This window comes from Glycine soja, chromosome 4, assembly GCF_004193775.1.
Source record: "Glycine soja cultivar W05 chromosome 4, ASM419377v2, whole genome shotgun sequence".
In the NCBI taxonomy this organism is placed as follows: domain Eukaryota; kingdom Viridiplantae; phylum Streptophyta; class Magnoliopsida; order Fabales; family Fabaceae; genus Glycine; species Glycine soja.
In genome coordinates, this window is record NC_041005.1 from 7,265,811 (window position 1) to 7,282,787 (window position 16,977).

Sequence of the window (16,977 nt, forward strand, 5' to 3'; positions counted from 1 at the left end):
CTATTTTAATTAAAAATAAGAAATTAGAAGTTAAAAAAATATCAATAATATGAGAGTAGTGGGTTGTTATTAGGAGAGAAATAATAAAAATTTAAAAATTAACAAAAGGTAAAATAGTCTAGTGAAATATGTACATCAAATGAAGGTTTTTTTTATTACCAGCATATATATATATATATAAGTATGAAAGTAAAAAAATTGTAATATTATAATATATGAAAATAAAAGTGTAATGGTTGTGAATCAATAAGGATAATCATGAATTACATCAAAATACAATTTTCTTGCAATGATTCTTTTGATGTTTTAAAAATAATTTGATATTTTTTTATATCAAATAAATTCATTTCCTTTTATTCATACCTTGTTGGACAAAATTTAAAATATGATGGAGGAGTTGTGTATTCATTCTTTTCACTCATTAAAACTAACAACTAATTTTTATTGATAAAATAATTATATATGTATATAATAATAATAACAATAAAAAGAATAATCCTAAAAAAAACAATAGATAAAAGATACAAATAATATCAATGCAGGCAAAACAATAATAATATTATTATTTTTTAATGCATTAATATTATGTTTATTATTTTGTCTTTTATTATTATTATAATAAATTGTAACCTATCTAATGCTTTCCTACACCTTAATAAAAAAAAAAACTAATGCAATGCAATGTGTATAAAATGCTTATTTTTAAAAAAATAGGAAAAATGAAAAAACAAAGCTCTCTCTATCTCTCTCGTTCTAATCTCTGTCTATCTTTCTCTGTGTCTGTCTCTTTTTTCGTTTCCCTCCACAGATCTCTGAAATTCCATCCCATCAAACCCTAAGTCCGGGTTGATCCTATCGGCTTCGTTAACTATCCATCTCCGAAGCCATTTTTTTTTTCCCAATTTCTGTTGTTTATTCAAACTCCATAATCTTCACTCATTGATGATCCTGGAACCTTCGCGAGTCTCCCTCTTCTTCATGGGCCTGCGCCACCCTTACGATGCCTGAGCTGCGTTCCCGGCCACACATAAGCCGCCTTGTAGACAGCGCAAACGCCAATCCGACCACTCAGCCAGCCTCGCCGCCGGCCGCCGGAGCCTGTCGAAGGAAGCCAGCCGTCGCCGCCGCTCCGACCGGGAGGAATCGCAGGCTGAACAACGCGATTGCCGTCGCCGCCGATCAAATCCTGAACGCCGAAGACGAAGGTGGTGCCGTTCGTGGAACCAGAGCGAGGAAGCTGAAACAAGATCAAGGAGTGAAGGAGAATATTAAAAATAAGAAGGTTTCAGTTAGGGTTTTGGAAGTGGAAGGCATGGATGAGTACGATAGTGGTAGCCGCAGTGCCGATAAGGCTCCCGGAGCTGAAGACGAAGGCACCACACCTCCTATTCCAGAGAAGGTGCATTCTGTTTCACAAGTCGCCACTTTCTCATTCTTGCATTTTCTCTGTCTGGTTTGATTATGTGAAATGATTTTTGTGAATATTAATCTATTGTTTGTTTTTTTTACGGACAGGTTCAGGTTGGTGGTTCCCCATTGTACAGAGTTGAGAGAAAACTTGGGAAAGGAGGATTTGGGCAGGTTTATGTTGGTCGGCTGCTCGGAGCTGCGAATTCTAGTGAACGAACTGGTGCTGGGGCTGTTGAGGTATGGTGTTAGCGTGTTGATATTTGGTTAAAGAGTGTGTTTGATTGATGCATATTGGATTTGTCATTATTGACGTATTGCTCTATTGATTGTAGGTAGCCTTAAAATTTGAGCATAGAAGCAGCAAAGGGTGCAATTATGGACCTCCATATGAGTGGCAGGTTTACAAGTGAGTTCACTATTTTTTCTTCCCGTTGCTCTGCTGGGGTTTTACTTTATCATGGATATTAACTATTAAGTGTTAACTTTGCGATGATTATATCTTGTAGTGCACTAGGTGGTAGTCATGGTGTTCCGCAAGCTCATTATAAGGGACGGCAAGGTGACTACTATATTATGGTATGTGCTCGTGAAATTTTTAATAGATGGACAGAGGCTCGTGGTTGTCTCTGAATGTTTTTCTAATGAAATGTTGCATACAGGTCATGGATATACTTGGCCCTAGTCTGTGGGACGTTTGGAATAACAACAATCCTCACATGTGAGTATCTATCTGAAATGATATTGAAATGTAATGCATCTTATTTTTCTTAATGTTATAGAGAATATTGAATAGCTAACTTTTATTTCTTTTTCCTTTTGGGTTTCAGGATGTCTACTGAAATGGTTGCATGTATTGCAATCGAGGCTATCTCCATATTAGAGAAGATGCATTCTAGAGGGTGATGCCCATTTTCCTGATTATGCTTATGATTTATTTCTGGATTTTATTTTCTTTGACAGATTGGTTACAGTTCAGAATGCTTCCTAACTAATAACTGTTGATTAGAAGATTAACAGGGGAGACTGTAACTAATTTCAGAGTTTGTACTTAATTTTCTCACATTCCTCAATTGTAATACATAGCAGTTATTGCTTTATCATACCATGTCATGTTAGAATGGTGTCATTAGAATATATATATATATATATATATATATAAGTTAGGATGGATTGTTGGTATATTGATCGCACACACACACACACACACACACACATATATATATATATATATATTTCAAGTTAGAATGGTGTCATTATTGCAGATATGTACACGGTGATGTAAAACCTGAGAACTTTTTGCTTGGACTCCCTGGAACTCTTGATGAAAAGAAGTTGTTTCTGGTTGATCTTGGATTAGGTAGGTACATTACATTACACTTGAATCTTTGATATTGCCATGGTCAATGAACATAAGCCTAATTTCTCGTAATCTGGCTATTCATCGCACTCCCAATTTATCTATCCAGCAACTCGGTGGCGTGATAGTTCGACTGGCCTTCATGTTGACTATGATCAACGTCCAGATGTTTTTAGGTAAATTATTTGCTAAATATCTATAAACTGTAGTCAATGTCCAGGTTATGAGTGATTTTATAAACTATATTCTTGCCACAGGGGCACAGTTCGTTATGCTAGCGTGCATGCCCATCTTGGTAGAACAGGTAGCAGGAGAGATGACTTGGAATCTCTTGCTTACACTCTTGTCTTTCTTCTTCGTGGTCGGCTACCTTGGCAAGGATACCAGGTTATTATTCCTTCAAATAGTCATTTTAGTACTAATGGTAAATGAAAATATGATTCTTATGATTTTTTTTGTTACAGGGAGAAAATAAAGGGTTTCTTGTCTGCAAGAAAAAGATGGCCACTTCTCCAGAAACTTTGTGTTGCTTTTGTCCTCAACCATTTCGACAATTTGTTGAATATGTGGTGAATTTGAAGTTTGATGAAGAACCAAATTATGCAAAATATATATCCCTTTTCGATGGAATTGTGGGCCCAAATCCAGATATCAGGCCAATAAACACTGAAGGTGCTCAGAAGGTACTTAATTCTATTATTATTTTAAAATTTGCTTTTATTGCTTACATATTTAAAGTCTGACTGTGACTGCCCTTTTTTTGGGTTATTATTCTGTAGCTTATATGTCAGGTTGGACATAAGAGGGGGCGATTGACCATAGAAGAAGATGATGATGAACAACCAAATAAGAAGGTTCGAATGGGAATGCCTGCTACACAATGGATTAGTGTTTACAATGCTCGTCGACCAATGAAGCAAAGGTTTTCTTCTGATATTAAATAAGTTTTTGCAAGAGATTTTAAAATGTCAGAGCCTAAAGGTATTATCATTTTGTGTAGGTATCATTATAATGTTGCTGATGTGCGGCTGGCCCAACACATTGATAAAGGAAATGAAGATGGTTTATTTATCAGCAGTGTGGCTTCTTGTTCTAATCTTTGGGCACTCATTATGGATGCTGGCACTGGTTTCACCGCACAAGTTTATGAACTGTCTCCCCACTTCCTTCACAAGGTTTGCTAGTTTATGTTTTAGTGGTGGCATTATGCATGTGGTGTTGGTGATATCATATTATCATCTTTGGAACTATTATCGTTTTATCTGTACTGTATTTTACTAATTTTGTTTTTAACTTAACGTAGGCTAACAAACTCACGTTTCTGTTTAATAGGAATGGATTATGGAACAGTGGGAGAAGAATTATTACATTAGTGCCATAGCTGGGGTTAATAATGGATCCTCATTGGTTGTAATGTCTAAAGGTTAATACCCCTGAAGTTTTTATTCTTCATGTATTGTATTTGGGGTGGCAATAATATACGTATTTTGACTGGTTATGTTTAAATTGTCTTCTTACTTGTATTTGGATTGATCCTTTTAGGTACCCAGTACTTACAGCAATCCTATAAAGTCAGTGATTCGTTTCCATTTAAATGGATCAACAAAAAGTGGAGAGAAGGATTTTATGTCACTGCTATGGCCACTGCCGGCTCTAGATGGGCAATTGTTATGTCCCGTGGGGCTGGTTTTTCAGACCAGGTCTTGTATTTCAAAAATTAATTGTGATTAATTATCCTTGTGGCACTGAAAAATCCATCTGATTTATGTATTCTCTCCAAACTTAATGCCAGGTTGTGGAACTTGATTTCTTGTATCCCAGTGAAGGCATTCATCGAAGGTGGGATAGTGGTTATCGCATCACCTCAACTGCTGCAACATGGGACCAAGCTGCTTTTGTTCTTAGTGTCCCAAGAAGAAAACCAGCTGATGAAACTCAGGAGACACTCCGCACATCTGCTTTTCCTGGTACTCATGTCAAGGTAAACATTGCATCTGATTTTCCTTTATTCATTGTCATTCCATGATCGCACATGCTAACATTTGATTTTTTTTTTCTCTTGCAGGAAAAATGGGCTAAGAACCTCTATATCGCATCTATTTGTTATGGGAGAACAGTGTCATAAACTGCTCAAATTGAGATTTCTGGTTGACAACATTTTAACCACTGGCACAATCCTGCTTGCTCTTACATAGTTGGGAACGGAAGATCCTCTCTGACAATTTTCTGAACAATTCAGTTCAGCATTAATGTATGCTAAACTTTCTTTATGGTCACCATCACATATCATGAAGCAGAACCTGTGCACTGTATTTCAACTTTGTCAAAAATACTTGAGTTATGAGTAAAATTAGATTGTGTCAATTGGGAAGAGTCTTTTAATGTTAAGTTTGTACATATCTGAACAGTAATTACTATGTTGAAGGCATATGCACAGGTTATGCTTTTGTTTGTTGATGTTATTTTGCAAATATGAAAACTAATATTTTCCAGTAGGAACTGGACAATTTAAGCTGTGCACCCTTGTACTTGGCGCACTTTATCCTTATCACTTTTGACTTAAAGCTATTTCTGGGCTTCTTGTTGTCTGTATTTGACCAACAGAAAGTTGTATATATTCTGCCAGCTGTTTGTAGTTGTTTAATCATTGTTATATCGTATTATTATTGTTTCTGCTTTCCTTTTCTGATGATTTACTCCCAACTCTGCTTGATTGGTGGGCACATGTCATGAAATTTAAATGGGATTATTCTAATTGAAATGAAGGATGAGGATCCTTTAGTTTTTTTTTTTTCAAAAATTATTCTCACCCTTTTTTTGTGTTTTTTTTAAGATTGTTTTTGCACTGTCAGCATGATGTTTTTGAATACTTTACCATGACAGTTTCAATTCATAAGGTTGTGGTCTCTACATTTTCAATTTTGAATGCCAGCTATGTAAGCATCAGCTCAGTTACTAGAAGTTGCAAATATTTGTCATCTATTTGTGTAGGTAATGATGACTTTGAAGTTTGAAATGTCCACCTCTATTATTCTAACGACTTCTTCCTGTTTTCAAAGTCTACATGATGGGGTTCTCCTTGTCTGTCGTTCTATATGACTGGGTGCTCATTGTATTTATTCCTGTTCTAACACCAAACATTGCAAGGTGCACGTTTGATTCTTTTAAGAATTTTGCTGTCATGGAAGCTCTTCTTGGGTTCATTAGTGATTTGTGTATTTCCTGAGTTACTTGGACATACAAAGCAGGTATTGAATTCTGCAGCTATTATTATTCAACTTATCTTGTGCAGTCTGCTGAAATATTCATGTAACTTAATCTAGATATACTATATATGGGTGATACATTTCTTGTTCGTTTGGCATGATTGCATTGGCTGTTACTTAACATTTTTCTTGCTCTCAATAGAAATTCAGGTTGTTGGGAGGGTACATTTAACTTTTGTGTCTGTGGCAACTTGCAGAGTTTGGTTGGTCCTGACAATTATTTTGCTGGAGCAACCCATATGTCAAGGAAATCAGAAGCTGTTCAAGAAACTGGTATTTTTGGAACTATTTGCCCAAGTGATTCTCCTTTTTTCACATATTTGGAATTTTCTTGGGAAATGTAGGGGGATGGCTTCGTTTATGTTCTAATAATTTGTCAAAATTGCCCCGTATTTTGAATGTCTAATTTCTACTATTTTTGGAGATCTACTCTTTTTTTCTCTTTCCAAATGCAATATTTTAAAGCCTAATAAGTGACTATAAAGCATAATGAAACATTTTAAAGTTTTATTACATTTTTTTGTATGTTTGGAAATCTAGATTTCGAATCATTGTTGTCGGTTGGCAACATAAATAACATGCTTAAGAGATAGTCCTTGATTTGAGAGAAGCTTTTAACAGATAGTTTATAAGGAAGTTATTCGGGGTGATGCAATGATACCCAGTAAACCGAGTCAGCATCCTTGCCTTGGGTTACGATGGTGACTAATGGAATATATTGATGGATGTCTTGTGGGAAAAGAAATCCTTAGTTTATTGACAATATATCATTACTCTATACACGATGTTTGTGTCAACAAGTGTATGGATTAGGCATAGGTCCCTTTTATGCTTTTTATTTGGTCTAGTCATTTTATGTTTTGGAGTTATCTATTTGGTTAGGTGCCCCGCGGCTATTCAACAATCTGTAAGGCAAAAATCCAGATTGATTTGTCTAAGTTTGTGCTACTGTTCAATAGTTTGATTCAGATATTGGAAAAGCTGGTGAATTATATTGAGGCATGGAGGGTGTGAAGTTGGGGGGTTCTATCGCCTGTTATCTATTATTTTATTGCTTTCAAAGTGAAGCATTGGAATTTGGCTGTTTTGTTTATTTATAGTGTAGTTTCCATTTTAGCAAAGTTGAATCTTGTATGTAATGGACGATGTCATGGTCTCCAGCCAAAATAAAGTAGGTGATTCATCACCTTTAAGAACGAGCCAGCAAATAGCTATACTATATTCCTGTTGAGTATTGACTTGCTCATGTCAAGAATTTAAGAAGCATCTTCCACATGATTAAAAAGAAAAGGTAAAATGACCATTTAATTTTGTTTAATGTGCTAATTCCTGTAGGTTCTTTTGGGATAAATAACACCGATGATTTGTTTGAAAAAGTCAAAAATAAATTTCCAAATTGTGTCTGAGGTAACAGGTAGTTTTTGGTTAAATTTTCAATAAATATTTACATGGAGAAAAATACAATAAATCAATCTAAAGTTATATTCTTTTTTGGTGAATATAAATCAATCTAAAGTTAAAAGTATTTTATGTATTTTTTTTCTCTTATTTAAAAGTTTCTCCATTTTCAATTTGTTTCTATAAATTGAGGTGTATATATTAATTTTAACCTGGAAGAATGATTTATTTTATTTTCTTATATGAAAGTCATTAAGCATTTTTTGAGTAAAGCTTAAAGGATACGACACCAAATTGGGTTTGAGGTACATTGTTCTATTTTTTTTTTATTAACCCTAAAAGGTGAATTACATTCCTGTCAAAAGAAAAAGGTGAATTACACTGCATGCATAACTCGTTTATATTTTCAGTTGGGCTGACAGTCTTATTCTGACTTGGGAATTCCTCTTGGCCCCTCCATAAATTCCTCTTGGCCCCTACTTCTCAAATGAAATTATCCTTTTACCTGCAACTTCAAAATGTCCCAACCCTTCCTCTTCCCTCTTCCCTTTCCGGGCACCCCCTTCCCCTTCATTCTCCTTCCTCCTCCCCAACCCAAACGAACCCTTTTGTTTTGTTAGGGAAGTTGTCGCAAAATATAATAACGGAATTATGATTTTGTTGTTATGTTTGGGGTTAGAAAATATTGAATGGAATCACAATTTTATTATGTAAGGGAGGCGAAAACTGATTTGTAACGTAATCACGATTTTATTATGTGTTTTTATATAGCAGAATCATAATTCGGTGGGAAAGATATTTTTGGAACAAAAAAAAGTCTTGCGTATGTTAAATAGACAGCTCTTGTCCTAATCGAAGTTGTATCCACCCAATTACATGTCAGGTATCGTTTTCAAAGCAGAATTAGATTGCTAGTGGATAAGGAATATTTAAATCTTTCGGCTGTACTGACCGAACCTTCAAGATCAAACTATTAAAGTAATCACCTCACATTTGTACATTTTTACCCTTGTTAAATTCTATTCCTTTTTTCAGATTATATTATGATGCAATCATACACTTGATGTGTAAGATGTTCTTCAGAATAAGTAACACTTATTTTAAAAATCATGATAAAAATTAAAAATCGATTCACAAATTCACTTGTTTGTTATAGACATACAACGCAACATTTATTCATTTAAACTGAGACTATAAATTAGAGGAATATACAAATATGATAATTTAAGTTTAATAATTTTTGCATATATTAAATCACCTTTATTAAAATCTATAGAATTAACACAATGATGTAAAATATATTAATTTAAGTTTAATAATTCTTGCATATATTAAATCAATTTTATTAAAATCCATAGAGTTAACACAATAGTATAAAATCTCATTACATAAGAATAATTTATTTAATTAGAAAATTCATGTTTAATTTCTCTATTACAAAATTTTCTTGGGACGGTAACAGTCACACAGTAAATGAGATTAATTTATGATCCAGGTAAAAAAAACAATAAACTTTACTAAAATCATACTTTAATTTATTTACCCGCCATAGAACCATAAAACTTTATATTTTCCTTCGATTCAGTTCCGGAAACATACGAATGATGAGGGGAGGTATCCATATCAGGTACCATTGCCTTTGATGAAAAACATTTTATAAAATGAGGTCTTTTCCCCCTAGTGTATTAACAATTCCATAGTTGAAGCTTACTCATCTTTTACCATCTACTTCCCTTATCTACCAATGATGACAAAAAAAGGGCCACGAGTTTCATAATTCTTCTTCTACAGCACTCCCAGCCAAAACTTAAGTGGACGGGGAAAAGGCTTTACATGTTTTAGCTATGAAATTTGCATGAACGAGCACGATACTCAATGTCAAGTGCTAGTTGCTTCCTGCTGCACCCAGGTCCTTTGCTGACTGTTTGAAAGCTCACCTTGAATGTCAAAAAGAATTGATCCCACATGTGCTTAAGATCTTGATCTGCGGCAAAGTCTCCTCAAGCGAACTCTTTCCTTCAAGGAGTAAACACAACATTAAAAACTTGTAAATTACGCATCAAATGGTTAATGCAACCAAATGCAAAGTTGATATGCACCTCACTGTTGTCATGATCATAACGAATTAAGATGAGACATCTGCAACCTCTAATATCATGCATTCTCCTTTGGATCTCTACAATGTGAGCATCATAGTAAATTGCTTGATCTCTCCTCTCCTAAAATCCGATTGAAATTGTTAAGTTAAATACTGTAATGCCCAGTAACAACACTTCAGCAAGGAAATTCAGCCTTAATTCACCTGGAAGCACAGGACTGGGTCTCCCATTTTCAGGTTGGAACACTCTGTGCTTTCCAAAGGAATGGAGCGTTGGCGTACTGAAGTTTTGATATTGATCCACTCATCTTCATCAGCTCCAAATCCAACAAATCTGACATGGACTTCCTTTAACAAAAGGCAAAAGAATGTCTCAGATGGCAAAATCTTGTACCTTCTTTATAGGGGGAAATCAATCTATCTACAAGTCTTGCATCACTAAGCTATGAATATCAGGATTGTGAAAACTTACAGCTTCCCCTGTGCTAAGAAATCTATGAGCTAGAAATGCCTCAACATCATACCTGCAATTACATAATATTTGAAGATTACATAATTGATCAGGACAGTAATGTTGAATATAATATGTCTAAGTATGCAATTAGAACATACTGCAAATTGTACAAAATTTAAGTATAGCAGATCTGTAAAATTTATGAAAATCAGACATTATTGTTTCAAAAATAGAAAGTGCAAGAGCAGGAAAAATGCAGTTCAAACCAGAAGGCAAAAATAAACTACCCAGAATTTTTCAGCAGGAAAGAAAGAATATTATAGTATTACCATATAGATGGCCTAAACTTTTTTAAATATATTTTTCCTAAAAGCAATAAAAAAGCAGTGAGCTTAGTTTTTTCAAGATAGAAATTAAATTGATTAAAGACAGGACTGTCCAGGTACCAGAACCAACAACACCATTTTTGTGTGTGTGAAAGAGCACCATTTAAATAATCCATCTGCATCGATCCACAAGGAAAAAGAAAATATTGTCTCTTTTTAAAAAGAGGAAAATCAATCATATTAGGAGAAGGCAAATTGCTTAACAATGAGAAAAGAAAAAAGAAAAAAGAAAAATAATGGTATTATATAGATACAAAAGCCTCCTGAGGTTTTGGAATATCTATTACAGGAACTCCTATGCAAGTTCCATCTTCAGCATACCATAGAATGGAACAAATGCACAAAGCACAATTATACAGTACTATAGATGAGAATTGTGAACAAGTTTAGCAACTTATGAACACAATTCATGCCATACAAAATGTGCCTTTCCATGTTAATAATAATGGCAATAATTAATTAATAGTAAGATAGCCAGAAATGACATTGGTACATCCATATTTAAATTACTTTTCCCATTCCAATATGAATGGGATGCGAGTCTGATCTTACATTAACTGGAGCAAGAGGTGTAATCCATGATTTAAGACTTCAAGCAACCTTGCTACCAACATGGAATGCATGTCAAGGGGACACATATATGATGAAGCTATCAACAATTGAAGTACCTCCAAGGTAACCGTGTCAATAAGGATAAACAAAATCGTTTTATAATATTGGAAAAGTGTACATGAGAATGTTTTCCTTTCATACTTTGGAAAGGTATTTGTGAAAACTTTTTAGTGACAGTAAAATTTAAAATACTTCATAAGCATTGAATACTGATGATTAGTTGATTACTAAGAGAATTTACACTAACTGCAATACTCTGTATGTGCTTACCATGCTCCATCTTTTGATGATCTTGCTTCAAATTCCAACTCTGATGGGTGTTGCATAGTTTCTCCTGCAAAGCAATCAGTTCAGGCACAATCCCACAAGATAAACTCAGTTGATTAGGAGTTCAGACCCCAGACACATCAAGCATAAAATAGGCGACCTACCATAACTCAGCAATGATAGATGTCGCAATTATATTAAATAATCTAATGTTGACCATTTGAATACTTGAAGACAGCATAAGTAGTGACTATGCTAAGAACCTTAAGGCACGCAAGAAGTCTCACCTTCCTTGCATTTAGGAACCATCAACTCACTGCTAGGGACTTGTGGTGAGTCTTGGAGCCTAGTCTGAAACCAACTCTCAATCTAAAATTTCCCCCAAAATAAAAGAATAAATTAAAAACTACTTAAAATTAAGGCACAAAGACAAACAAGCTCTCCAATATCAGAAAAAAGAAAGCATCAGTTTTTGAAGGATAGTGTACTGAAAATTAAGAAAATAGAATACATGAGTTAGTAAGAAGAACATCAACCTCTGTCCATTTTATGATAGGCTTGCCAGCACGGCCAGAGGAATAGCTGCAGAAACATAACATTCCAACACTCCTCAATGACAATACAGCATTTATTACTAGAAAATAAACCAACAACCATTCAAAAGCAAAACTCACTTGAAACTTCGAGCCAGTTTTTGGTAAAATTCCTTGCCCAATGACCCCCCCGTAGGTTCCCTCAACAATTTCTCCATTTTCTCAATCTGTTTTCCAGAGCACAGCAAGTTCAAATCATTAACAGGACATGCTAAAGCACACCCTCTATATTCTATAACCAAGGTTTTAAAAAACAGTCCACAACCGTGTAAATCACCTATTTCATCCCTAAAAGTGTTAGGTGCTATCACCTTAGTCCCTGAAACTAAGGAAATAGAACTACAATCTGTCAAGCACATTAGTTCAACCGCTACATGAAAGATGTGACTTAAGTGATAATGTTAACATAGGGACTAAAATGACAATAAGTGGTTAAGTTTAGGGACTTAGCTAAAGACAATTTCAGGGATTTATTGGGCATTTCCTTAGTTTTAGGAATGCATATGATAGCTCTTAACACTTTCAGTGACCAAAAAAGTGATTTACCCGTTTTGGGGATGTCTATGACTGTAACACAACTGCAATAATTATGGCCAACTCAGTCGCATTGGTCTGCAATTTCCAGCAATATCACGGAATGCGATGAATCAGAGACCATACCCGCTATTTAAAACCTTATCCATAACCTTCACAAAATTATCAGTCACTACTACTCACTACCTTCTTACAAACACCATGACCAACAATGAACAATCAAAGTTGGAATCATCGAAGTAACATCAAATACTAAATACATGACGTGAAACATTGTTGAACCAGTAAAACGTTATTAAACTTAGAAACTTATAATTTGTAGCCCAAGGCTTCTAATTCCAAACACAAAGAACATATCCCAATTGTATAGCTGATAACGATGATACTAGAGGAACGGCATAGAAAAAGTTGAAGAATCAAAATTGAAAACCCAGACCGGTGGCACAGCAATTGTAATTAAAATACCTCGGCATTTGTAAATCCAGAAAAGACCGCTCGATTCCTAGGACGCAAGCGGTCCATGAACTTAAAGTTCGTCGCTTTCGTTCAAAAATCTAATTTCTTTACACTGAATTTGAATTTCTCTCCTCTACGAACCTCAAGTGCAGTGAAAACCCTAGCAACTTTTTTCTTTTTCTTTTCTTTTCCGCTTAAATTCACTTTTGGTCGTGTAGTTTTATAACTTGCAAATTTGGTTCCTATTTTTTTTTATTACACATAATTTTTCATGTTTTAAAAATTGAGTAATTTTAATTCACCGGTAGTCTGCCATCAGTTTTTAGGTTGTATTTGGTTCAGATGAGAAAAATAAAATAGATAAAAATTAAAAATAAAAGGTCAAAATAAGTGAAAAATAAAATGATAAGTAGATATATTTGATTGAAGAAAAATGAAAAAGAAATTAGGAAAGAGATAAGAAATAAAAATAAGTAAGAAGAGAGCTTATATGTTAATTAATAAAAAGTCATTAGTTTGAATTTATATTTTTTTTAAAAGTAAAATCTCAACTTCAATGTTTATAGATTTAAATAATATGGTAAAAAAAAAACTCAATTAAAAGTGATGAAACAAGTTCTCTCGGAGGGTTAACAAAAATCAATAAAAAATTTACATAAATAATATAATTAAAAATAAATAAATTATCACATGCCATCCTCATCGGAACTGACGGTAAAAATTCAATGCAGAAGGATTTTATTTAAGGCGTTTGGAAGGAACCTCATGTGCGGGTCCCGTGCGGAGCAGGCAATTAGTAATTCTTTAATATATATTATTTTTAAAATTAAGAGAAATTAAATTATATATCAGTAATTATTATATTATTTTATAATTTTCAACTACACTATATTTATTTAAAATTTATTATTGAATTCAAAACTCCTTTTATATAAATTATATATACAAACATTTATATTAATTTAAAATTATTTATTACCTCATTTATATAAATTAAAATCAATAAAATATAAATATTTTAAAATATATTAAAATATAAATAATTTTATTATTTTTTTGTTATAGTTTAATTTTAATAAAATTTAACATAACACTTTTATTTTAATAATATGTAGATATAATTTAACGTTTTGATTAATAAAAATTACATTTTATATTAAATTATAAAAATAATAAAATAATTATGAAAGTTATAATAATATAATTTGATATCACCTCTTTCAAAATAATTATTTACTGACAAGTATTGTTACAAATTTGCAGTTCTTTAAATAAAGACACAAAGTACATGTTTGTTTGTTTTTCCCCGTTTAAAAGCAATATTTTTTGCTTCTCGGTATCAAAGGAAGTGAGCATTGGAACCTAAGTTTGATAAATTAACGTGTATCTCATAGTTTACGTGGAAATGTGTTGATAAAATTGATTTGGAATAGAATTTGTCAATTTGTTGTGGATAAAAAAGATCAACTTTGTTTTTGAGAAGTGAAGTGTTTTTAGTTTAGTTTCTGAAAATAATATGACAAAAAGATCACTAAAAAAATCCTATGTTATCACTTTAATCTCTAACTTTAATTATTTATTATATAATATTTTAGTATCTAAAAGTATATTAATATAATCACTTAATTTAAATTTAATTATTTATTATATAATATTTTAGTATTTGAAAATATATTAATATTGCCAATTAAGTTATGCGATTTTTTGAATTTTGACAGAGTGACAAATTACGTTTTCAATGACCTTTGGTCATTTTATTTTTATTTTTAGAGACTAAAATAACGTCTTCCACTTTTAAGAATAAAATTAATTACATATCCAATTTATTATATAATTTTTTTTATTAAATAAGTTTTGAAATAATGTAATTTATGTTAAAATGTTTTTATTTTAAAGTTAATAATAAAACTTAATATAATTTTTTTATCAAATACAAAAAAATATTTAAATTTAATTCAATTTAAAATCAATTTTAGACTTGATTAATTTCTTAATGTGGAATAAAACATGTGATGTTAACGTGATTGTATCTTTAACCTGAATCTGAACACGTTATAACATGTTAAAATTTGGATCCAAATTAGTTAAACAACTAATGTGGTACATGTTTAAACATAAGTGGTATTAAAAAATTATAAGTTAACAGATCATTAATAAACACTAAAATAACGTGTAAAATATTATTTATAGAAAATACAGTACGTAATTATTCAAGTACGATAACTTAATTATTTAGGTTATTTGCAACCCACGCGTCTTTTTGTTTATTCCTCCAATTGAAAACGTAACCTCACAGTCACAACATTTAAAATAACAATTTTAACAAAAAAGTGAAAATAAAATAAACAAGTAGTATAAAATTTCATGGGATATCATGTATGACTCCCGGGAATGCTAGAATTCATGGGAATCAGTATTTATTTTTTTAAGAATTGAAGACATTGTCATGAAGGCTATAATAACTCAGGTATTCATATTTAACCAACTGAGTCCATTCATTAAGGGAATCGAATGAAACCCACATCCGGTTATTTTTTACTTTTGCTACAAATAAATCCGTCAGAGAGGTTCTCACAGTGATAAAGATGGAAATAAAATGTCTTACTAGGTTCAAATAAAATCGTCTTCCATAAAAAAATATTTATGGTCTCCATTAAAAAAACAGATATGAAAATCAAATATAAGTTTTTGTTTTTCACCTCACATTCTAAGAGTCTGATTTTTACACATAGACTATTAATTCTCTTAAAAATATCATCTTATAGTGTATAATGTGAAAGATCTAACTTAACCTCTAATATTCTTGAACTTGATGTGTGAACAAGATCAGAGTCTGCCTTAATATTATCTTAGATTTCATTTTAAAACCAATTAATATTAAGTGAGTTAACAAATTCTTAATTTACCTATAGTGCCAATGGGGATGTGAAGTGTAAAGGTGTAGGATGTAGAAATTAATAATATAGCATATAGTAAGGTTACTTTTTTGTTTCTAGTTTCTAGAAAAGAAAAGGTCTCACTTGGAAATTTCTTCAGTTTGGAACTTTTGATTTCAATGCCGTGTTACCAGTTTTTCTTGTCTAAAGGTTAATTTAAAGTTTTCACACTATCCACCTTGTTTATGTACCAATTCAGAAAAAAGGTCAAAGTAGGAAATCTCCTACAGTTAGAGATTAAAGTCGCCTACGATTATAAATTAATTTTACATGTTTATGATTATGACACAATCCCAGTATATCACAAACTCAAGAAATTTAGAAAAGGTATATCTAAATAAGAGCTTCAATCCATTTTTTTTCCCTCGATTAAACACAAATAATGAAATAATGGAGGAACAATCTATATGCCAATTGACGCTTCCTACAATATTGTTCGTACAAAACCGTTTAATAGAATAATAACTTTATAATTTGCATATATGAAAGCAGAGACTCTTCGTTTAAATATTAATTGAAAGCTTGATACATTATAAACTTATTCCCAACATATTCTTCCCTAAATTATCCTTTTGAATGTATGGCTGATGGTGTTATAATGACATATGTATCAACAGATCCCTCTCGTCAACATATAGTTTTTTTTATTATTGGAAAAAAATGGATAAATGAAGGTCAACTATAGCACAACGTCAACATATAGTAGTAAAATACAATAGTATGTTTGAAGCTAAATTTGGTACTTTTTAAAATTTATATATGAAAATAACTATTTAGAAATTTATAATTTTTTAAATTATTATTTATTTATCTTAGTTGTGTACATGTAAATTTTACTTAAATTTAATTTATTTGGTTTTATTTTAATTGTTAAAATGGATAGTTTTCCCTTACAATTTTGAGTTTTCCCCCATTGTAACTAATTAAAGAAAATGAAGTAAAATATGAAAATAAATCTCTACTGTACGTCAAACTAATGTGAAGGTTAACTCTAGTGAAATTGTTTTTTTTTTTTTTTAGAATCTCTGGTGAACTTGTTAAAAAAATACCTGTATCTGTTACCTCTAATCCACTTATAATAGATTTATTCGATTGTTTTTTTAAATGTTCGTAGTTTAGATAAGAGTTTAAAATGAAAACACTCGTTATTTTATAACTTTTATAATCGAAGGTTTTAGAAAAATTACATGGTCTGTTTTTTAAATTTTAT

General features: G+C 32.1%; 2 protein-coding genes across 7 annotated transcripts; one reads left to right on the plus strand and one right to left on the minus strand.

Annotated features, from left to right (window-relative positions):
* The first annotated feature begins 727 nt into the window (after positions 1-727).
* LOC114409136 (casein kinase 1-like protein HD16) lies at positions 728-7,264 on the plus strand. Of its 5 annotated transcripts, none has more exons than XR_003665997.1 (18): positions 728-1,399; positions 1,516-1,647; positions 1,743-1,816; positions 1,917-1,986; positions 2,070-2,128; positions 2,238-2,309; positions 2,673-2,767; positions 2,877-2,943; positions 3,025-3,154; positions 3,232-3,450; positions 3,547-3,689; positions 3,768-3,942; positions 4,100-4,190; positions 4,310-4,467; positions 4,560-4,748; positions 4,833-5,018; positions 5,915-6,015; positions 6,231-7,264. XR_003665997.1 is itself a non-coding variant. In XM_028372466.1 (16 exons), exons 1-16 carry the CDS (start codon positions 1,001-1,003, stop codon positions 4,890-4,892), a joined length of 2,133 nt encoding a protein of 710 aa, XP_028228267.1. In that variant the 5' UTR covers positions 728-1,000; the 3' UTR covers positions 4,893-7,229. The 5 variants fall into 5 exon arrangements, 1 of the variants encoding a protein (XP_028228267.1); XR_003665996.1 differs by having other exon boundaries at positions 5,759-6,015; positions 6,231-7,262; XR_003665995.1 differs by having other exon boundaries at positions 4,833-6,015; positions 6,231-6,306; positions 6,916-7,229.
* A 1,716-nt stretch (positions 7,265-8,980) lies between these two features.
* Positions 8,981-13,037, minus strand: LOC114409138 (protein SAWADEE HOMEODOMAIN HOMOLOG 1-like). 2 transcript variants are annotated; one of them, XM_028372468.1, is made up of 10 exons: positions 12,841-12,979; positions 12,388-12,453; positions 11,923-12,008; positions 11,785-11,830; positions 11,536-11,617; positions 11,252-11,315; positions 10,002-10,053; positions 9,734-9,877; positions 9,531-9,650; positions 8,981-9,447 (listed from the first exon to the last, which is right to left on the minus strand). In XM_028372468.1, exons 3-10 carry the CDS (start codon positions 11,997-11,999, stop codon positions 9,403-9,405), a joined length of 630 nt encoding a protein of 209 aa, XP_028228269.1. In that variant the 5' UTR covers positions 12,000-12,008; positions 12,388-12,453; positions 12,841-12,979; the 3' UTR covers positions 8,981-9,402. The 2 variants fall into 2 exon arrangements, with proteins under 2 accessions (XP_028228269.1, XP_028228268.1); XM_028372467.1 differs by lacking the exon at positions 12,388-12,453 and having other exon boundaries at positions 12,841-13,037.
* Positions 13,038-16,977: the final 3,940 nt, after the last annotated feature.